At 33.9% G+C, this 8,921-nt stretch overlaps 1 protein-coding gene across 1 annotated transcript; it reads left to right on the top strand.

Annotated features, from left to right (window-relative positions):
- Nucleotides 1-1,886: 1,886 nt before the first annotated feature.
- On the top strand, nt 1,887-8,246 carry gpd1a (glycerol-3-phosphate dehydrogenase 1a). Its single transcript, XM_059504193.1, has 8 exons — nt 1,887-2,031; nt 3,161-3,338; nt 4,413-4,553; nt 4,710-4,848; nt 4,940-5,052; nt 6,264-6,500; nt 7,471-7,577; nt 7,659-8,246. The coding sequence occupies exons 1-8, from the start codon at nt 1,988-1,990 to the stop codon at nt 7,753-7,755; spliced, it is 1,056 nt and encodes a 351-aa protein (XP_059360176.1). The 5' UTR covers nt 1,887-1,987; the 3' UTR covers nt 7,756-8,246.
- Nucleotides 8,247-8,921: the final 675 nt, after the last annotated feature.

Here is an 8,921-nt window from a genome sequence, read left to right as displayed (position 1 = left end):
GTGTGTTTGTATGAAACTAATCCATCATGAAGATGGATTTTTATCAGCTGTTTTGACGGCACCCATTCACTCCAGAGGATCCATTGGTGAGCAAGTGATGTAATGCTACATTTCTTCAAATCAGATCACATGAAAAACTAGCTCATCTACATGTTGAATGGCTTGAGGGTGACTACATTTCCAGCTCATTTGCATTTTTGGGTGAACTGTTTCTTGAAGGCTTGTGGGTGCTACATGATGTGAGCATGATAACACCGGCCAGTGTCAGATCAGAGAGAGACTAACCATAGATATTCCCAGGGGTGCATGTGAGCTCTCTAAGGCTTCTGTCTGCAGTGTCATGTCTGTTTTGGGAGCTGGGATGCGTGTGCATGTCTGTATATGTGTCTGTTAACCTTGTGTGCCATTGGTGTGTGTGTGTGTGTGTGCATGGATGTGTTTGTCTGTTTGTGTGTCTTTTGTGCATGTATATATTACATGTGATCATTTCTGGAATGGATGAGGAAAAATTGGAGCAACTGGGTGACCCATATTTTTAAACAGGAAATTAAGTATTTTTAAGTCTGTGATGCATTAGAAAGATGTGTCAAATGCCAGCAGATAGTACGCAGTGATTTGTTGTGGACTATGTTAGTTTATGAATATTTTTTCATGTCAGATTTACATTTTAGACACAATGTTTATCTCATATACAGCAGATTTTGGTCTGGTTTCCTTTCAGAAAACCATACATTCAATTTTCAGTATTTCCTACAAAATCAGGATTGTCAAATATCAACAGTATTAATATGTAAATCAAACTTTTCCAACTGATACAGTTCTGTATGATTTTGATGTTTATCATGTGGCTGTAATAAAATATAATTTTTCTTTTTTTTGAACGAATAATCATGCATAAAATGATGTCTTGCTTACCTGCCTGCCTGGCTGGAACTATTCTGTATGCGTGCCTGTAACTTAAGATGTCATTTTGGGCCAATTTGTTGCCTTGGCAAATGAAATAAGTTTAAGTATTAAAATAACTGAAACAAATTAAAATGTCAACAAAATTTTTAAAACTTGAACTCAAATTTAAATTGAAAATAAAGCATATAATAGTTAATTAATATTTTGAATTATGTAAAACAATGTAAAACACAAAGGTTTGAACTCTCCAAAAAATCCATAAGCTTTTTTTGAATTGAAGAAATTCCTGTCCTCGTGGTTTCTCCCATGGAACTTTGACCTTTGGCCCCAAAGATCTGTTCTGGTATTCCTTTTATTTCTTAACAGGGGATTCTATTGTTCAAAGGGCATGTTGCCATCTTAAGCCACTCAGTTCCTTTGTTAAATTCCTATTTTGATGAATCAGTTGATGTTTTACTTCCACATGTGACTGAATCTCACAAAAATGTCTCCCATTTCAACCAAAAAAAAAAAAAAAATTATATTTCACATAAAGCATATTTGTGGGACCAGTACAATGCATCACAATTCCCGTTCGTGACAGGTTTGCGTGTCTACTTTATATTTCCCATCTCACTTATTAACTTATTGATTTCTCATGCTAAAAATAGATTTTAAGCTTTACAATCAGTCCTTAAGCTAGAAGACAAATCCAGCATTGTACTCTAACAGCTGTGTTGTTTTTACTGAGGGTCAAGTTACAGCTTGGCTTTGAGTGTGTCATTATGTCCGACTGAGACTAAAGTTTGTGTCAGTGCATAAAACATTAATAATGAAAACTAGTCATGTACATACTGTATTTATTTATTAGCACAATTTTTCACTTAGATTATTCTTTTTAACATAAAAAGTGATTCACTTGAGCCCGTAATCACACCCACCAGTTGATAATAGGCGGAGTCAACTGAGTTTTCTCCATCTGAGTGGCCAATAGCGCTCGGGGGCGTGGCTTCACAGACAAAACACTCAAGCTTGCGCTCACTGCGCTTCGGTTTGATTGACAGCTCAGAGTGACTGTAACTCAGCGAAGGAACCGGCGAAGATGTCAAGTCCAAAAAGAGTTTGCATCGTCGGCTCTGGGAACTGGTAAATTTTTCATTTTTTAGAAAAGACTGTTTGAGCTGAGGAGATTTAGGATCGTATGACAGCATAATAATATTATTACATTAAACAATCCGTTCATGGAACCACATGCTCTAAACGAGTTTTAAGGTTATGACATTTGAAAGGGCATAACAGCAAATGTAGGCTATTAATAGAGATGATACTGACATATACAATGTCGTTTTTGTTACACAATCTGAGATCCACTTCAGAAGTTCTGCTCAACAGCTGTGAATGCGCTTTGGACCGACCTGAATATTATTTATCACTGTTTACATGAGCCATTTGTAACATTGCTGCAATGCAAAACAAGTAGGACACATGTTCCAGTCAGTCACACTGGTTAGATTCAGTAGTTATGCTCCACAGGTTACAACTAACCGATTTACACCCATCTGGCCACATCTGTGGTTTAGTATTATGTCCATTTCTAATGTTTGAAATGTACTGACTGACAGCTGCAGAAATGTGAATAATATTGTACTTCCAATGCATGACAAATATATACTGTAGGGTTGTCTATAGGAATCTTCCTGAAACTTTTAGGATTGTAATAATGTAGTTATAGGGTGAATATGATCTGCTGATAATTTAGAGAATTACATGAGCTTAAATCTTCGAAATGGGATACTGTTCCTTTAAAACCACCTATTTATGGTCACACAAACAAGACTCCAAAAGTAGTAGTTTATGTAACAACAATACAAATTCATGTTTATACATCCAGTTAAAGAGTCATATTGTATTTTTTATAAACTCTCTGAATGCATAGACAGTGGAAATCTTTCTAGTTAAATCTAAATTCTGTGTTTTCACACATTACCAACACAAAATAGTTAGTTTCCCTAAACAGTACTGCAAAATGGATATTTCTGGGTATTTTGCTCTAGTTGATCTTAGTTTGGGATCAAAATGACACAAACCAAAACTGAGACTAGTTAACCCCCGCTTTTACTAGAGTAGACTGACCGTCTGATCTTACACAACAGGCTTTGATCACTACCATAAAGTCCTTGGTTACATTTCACCCAACAGTGTGCACTCACAATATTGTAATATTGCATGCAACCTTTCACACAATTAACTTTCTCTCTTTCTCTCTTCTCCGCAGGGGTTCTGCTATTGCTAAGATAGTTGGCACAAATGCAAGGAATAATTCAAAGTTTGACTCCACGGTTAACATGTGGGTGTTTGAAGAGACGGTGAACGGACGTAAACTCACAGAGATCATAAATACAGACCACGAGAACGTCAAGTATTTGCCTGGACACAAGCTTCCGGAGAATGTTGTAAGAAACTTACATCTTACACTTGATCATAATTTATTATAAATAAATATAAAATGTGTACATTTATTAAATAATGTCTAATAAAATAAAATGATTATATTATAAAATAATAAAATAAAATATTCTTATATATTATATATATAATTTGCATATATTATAAATAATTTTAATATAATAAAAATCTATAAATAATAATTAATAACTGTTGTAAGTTCTAATCATATATATTTAGAAGCAAATATGGGAACATTATTTTGCATAAAACGTATAAAAATAAATAAATAATACATTATTTATTTTTATATATTATTTTAATAAAAAGGTACTTGTTTTATTTGAATACTTAAATATATAGTTTCTTATATACATAAATAATAAAATAATATTGTATAAATGTATATATATATATATATATATATATAATATTCATTATTAATATAATTAATCTAACTAATAATATTATTTACATTATAGTGTATCATAAAAATACTCACTACATACATACTTACTTATAATAAAATGAAATATATATATATATATTCAGCCACAAGTTTCAACCACACAAACAGATATTACATGTTTTGCCTGGGAAATTGTTATAACAGCAAATAGTTGCTCTGCTATAGAGGAAGTTACACACAATACAGAAGTCTGGAAAAGAGTGCTGAGCTTCTAGATTCTCCCCCAAAACCTCCGGGAGGCACTTGCTGCTTTGCTTTGCCATCCTTTTGCACTCAAGCAACTGATAAGAAGCTGACGAAGCTGCATGTGGATTCTCCATCATTATGACCTGTAGTTAAAATGCTTGAGAGTCAGCAAAATGCTTCAGCCTAACTAGGATCACTAGAGGACTGTGCTAGAGGCCTAGAAAACCATTGGCAGATGCACCAGAGTGAGGGACAGTAACCAAAAGGATTTGATGTGGACCCAAACTCAGCCAATATGTCAGTGACATGAAACAGAACACCGTACTTTAGGTGCAACCAATCATACAGTGAATGTATTGAGTGCATGCATGTTTCTCCAGGTTTCATCATGCAGTATCAAACAGATTCTTCTCTCTCTCGCTCACAGGTGGCGGTGCCAGATCTGCTCGACGCTGCCAAGAGCGCTGATATTCTGCTCTTTGTGATTCCACATCAGTTCATCGGCCGCGTCTGTGACACCATGAAGGGCAAAATCAAACCAGACGCGCTGGGAATGTCACTCATCAAGGTCCCGTACACTCGTGAATATATGCACTGTGTGCCTTTTTCTCTCTTACTCATCAGTCTTTAGTTGGGGAAAAAGAGGAAAGTTGCTTTCTAAGATCACAAGACTGTCACATTAGACACAGATAACAAACGATGACTCTGCATGTGGTCGGTTTAGGGGGTGGATGAAGGCCCAGACGGACTGAAGCTGATCTCAGAGGTTATTCGTGACAAGCTGGGCATCAAGATGAGCGTGTTGATGGGAGCAAATATCGCCAATGAAGTGGCAGATGATAAATTCTGTGAAACCACAATTGGTGAGGCTGATGAAAAGCTGTGTGAATATGTCAGATTAGTCTGTTTTTGTGTTTCGGGTGATTATATGCATTTGTGTTTTATGTTTGTAAGGCTGCAGGGATCAAGCTCAAGGGGCATTGCTTAAGGAACTCATGCAGACGCATCACTTCCGGGTCACGGTCGTGCAGGAAACAGATGTGGTTGAGATCTGTGGTGCTCTGAAGGTTTGTGCATTCACACTTCTTTATTTTACCCCCTCACAAAATAGTCAAAGCAGTGGCTGTGTAAACAGTTCACATGGGTGATATTCAGTTCAATCTGTTTTAGCTTGACATTGCAGTGTTGCAGTGATAAAACTGGGCTGTCTTAATTCGGCAAGCTGTCAGTTTTACAGTCTATTAACTTTCTGGTAATTGTTTGAAGCATGATCAAATTGAAAGGTCCAAATTATTTTGACTGTTAAATTAGCAGTCTTGTTATTATTAACTAAAACTAAAGTAAATAAAGTTGAAATTATATATATGTATACATGGAAATATTGTATTATTTATATTATAAGTATATTTATATTAGTATAAAAAACTAAAATAAAAATAAAGCTAAATAGAAATATTAAAAACTAATCAAATTTAAAGCTAATTCAAAATATAAATAAATAATATCGTAATACATAAATAATTCTCAAGTAATACTGTCACTAACAAAGTTATACTGTCAAATGTTGCTTGAAAAATGTGCTTGTGCTAGCTTTCTTTAAATACATTCTGTTTAAATTTTAACAATTTAATTTAATTTTTATTTTTTTTAATGTTTTTATATTATTTATTCATTTCTATGATACATAGTTTTATTTAGTTTTAGTTAAGTATTTCAAGCTTAAAGTATATTTTATATTTTAATTTATTTCAGCTAACATTTACTTATTATTTTTTGTAATTATTATTATTTTCATATTGTTTTAATATTAGATAACAATAATAACTGTTTCAGTTGTTAAGGCTTAAGTTGCCAAATATTGTATTGGGTTTGTTTTTATTAATTATATATACTCTATTATTTTCTAAATTAATATTTTGTATTTAAAGGTCATATTTTGCCTTTCAAGGGAATTTTGGGTAAATATAAATAAATGTCCAAAGCAACTAATAATGCATTCAGTGTAGACATTTTCATAGATTCATTCCTTCCCTGGAAATCAAATGCATGGCTTTGCTGTTAGAGCTAGAAAACACTGCTTCTGAAGTTTGCTCGGTTGCAGAGTCAAAAGAACAGATTGTTCTTTCATTAATGAATGTCATCATTTACTGATCATAATGTCAGCTGACTGCAGCCAAAGAACACAAGCACCATAAAATATAGTATCATGGGATCTTTCCAAACATCACATTTGATCTGAACGTATGAGACATTTAGTCCCTCTGTGTCTTTTCTACAGAACATAGTGGCAGTAGGAGCAGGTTTCTGTGACGGCTTGGGTTTTGGGGGCAACACGAAGGCTGCGGTGATCAGACTGGGTCTCATGGAGATGATCAGCTTTGCTCGGTTGTTCTGCACCACCGGCTCGGTCTCTTCTGCAACTTTCCTGGAGAGCTGTGGCGTCGCTGATCTCATTACTACTTGCTACGGAGGACGAAACCGGAAAGTTGCAGAGGCTTTTGCCAAGACCAGGAAGGTGTGATGCCAAAACTTAAAGACAATTCACCCAGAAATTAAAAATTGCATTTTATTATTTAACAGCATAAGGATATGTGCAACATATATGACTCAAGCTCTGTATTTCAAGCTATATACAATATACGTACAATAGCTTTGTGTCAGAAAATATTTTTAAAGTGGAAATCTTCCCAAATGCATTTGTCAAATTTTATGTATACAGTTCAGGATAACACTGAATCATAAAGTGAAATCGTAAAAAAAAAGACATTTGGGTAAATTGAAATAAAGTAAATGTGAAATATATGTGTAATATATATATATATATATATATATATATATATATATATATATATATATATATATATATAATATAAATATATATATATATATATATATATATATATATATAATATAGATATATTAGTTCATTGCCAAGACAGCATTTTAATTTAGTTAAACTTGATGTGCTAAAATACCAAAAAATATAAAAATAAATATAAATAAATAAATAAAATGCACAAAACAATTACTAAAACTATATTGATAAAAACTATAATAGTATCTCAATAACACTGTCATAATCAGACTTTGACACAATTTGACTTTTCTCATTTTTATTTAATTTTTTTAAACTTTGGGGCGAAATCTGTAGAATGGATAAATATAATAAAGTATAATATAAAGTGTGCTGAACTGATGCAATGCGTATTGCCAAGTTGCCAAGTATCAAGTATTAAATATACGAGACCAGAAAAGAGAGAGGGATGTAAAACATTTTATCTTCGCTCAAAAATATATTTAAATTCCATTTTCAGTTGAGCATTAATTATTGGCAGGACAAAAAGGGTACATTTTGCACTGCCAAAGCAATATGTAGTGTGCAAAACAGGTCAAATAACATGCATAATAAGACAAAATAACTAGAGAGCAAATAAAGTGAATCAGTTTTTTCATACAGCGTAATCCTTCGGCTCTCTGTGTTTCAGTCTCTTGAAGAGCTTGAAAAGGAAATGTTGAACGGTCAGAAGCTACAGGGTCCAGCCACGGCCGTTGAAGTTCACACCATCCTTAAAAACAAAGGTGTGCTGGACAGGTAAGACTCAAACTGTCATCAGATCCAAACCTCTTGTGCACCAGACCAAACATATTCAAAACACATTTTCTCTTCACACAGATTTCCTCTATTTAATGCTGTGCACGGGATCTGTTACGAGGGTCGACCTGTTACTGAGTTCATCGACTGCCTGCAGAATCATCCAGAACATCAGTGAAAGAAGAACAGAGCTGCAATACTGAGTATGTGTGAGTGTTTGTGTGCTGTATGTATGTATGTGTGCCCTGCTGAACAGAATAGCATTGCTCTTGTTATAAATACCTCCTAACTAGATAATACTTTCTTAACCAACAGCATGTCAGTCTCGGTCTGTTCAGCAGGGAGTGAGTGTGGGTCACATTAAGAGTGACCAAAATCACACACGGCCGCTCTCTCAGGTTTTGTCATAGCTGCTGCTCATTTTTAATGAATCCGTCCCGCAGCTGTGTACTTTCAGCCACTTTATTCTGCAGAAAAGCCTCAAATGTCAGACTGAGCGCTCCTCTTTAAGTGCCACTAAAGCTGTTACCATCCATTCAGAGTGAAGCGGTTCTGAGTCGCACTGAAATGAATGTTCTTAATATGTAATGTGAAATAAATAACTGTATCTGTGAGCTCTAGCTGTCTAGACATGGTTTTGTGAAATAAATAGAATTTTTTGGGGTTGTACAGTATGCGTAAGAACTAGACATGACATTGTGGATGATTTACAGTGGCCCCTAAAGGTATTTGAACACTTACGACACAATAAAAAATGAATGAAATATGAATCTTAAGCAACTGATTTCTCACAAACTTCTTTTGTTATTTTAAAAAAATATGTATTTCCTACAAAATTGTTACTTTAAAATATTAAGATTTAGTTACAGATGGAAAGACATTAATTCTTGTTGGGCCACTGTATAAAACTGTAAAAAAAGAACAAAAAAAAAAGCCACTAGGGGGAGTCACTTTTTCTTTTGGTCTACTCTAAGGAATAAAATATGCACACTGTAAAAAAGATCTACCTGGTTCTACTTAAAATCATAAGTTAAGCAGCTGCCTCAAAATTTCAATTAAAAACAAAATGGATTAATGAATTGTTTTAACTCATTATTTTGAGTCTTGTTAAGTTGTGAATTGCCTTCTGTGAGTGACTATACAATTATTGTTGTTTCAACGCTATGCAAGTTCAAAATAAAGTGAACTCAGTAAAGAGCATTCTGTTAACTTATCCCCATTAGTGGGTTCAATTTAGTAATTTCAATTAAGTAATGTCTTTGAATTAGGGTATCGAGTTAAGATGATCTAAAAGAATGTCTTGTTTTAACTTAATTATAAAAACAGACAAATTTGAGTACAAAA

The sequence above is a fragment of the Carassius carassius genome, chromosome 21 (assembly GCF_963082965.1).
Source record: "Carassius carassius chromosome 21, fCarCar2.1, whole genome shotgun sequence".
Classification (NCBI taxonomy): Eukaryota; Metazoa; Chordata; class Actinopteri; order Cypriniformes; family Cyprinidae; genus Carassius; species Carassius carassius.
This window is presented reverse-complemented; position numbering and strand designations above follow the sequence as displayed.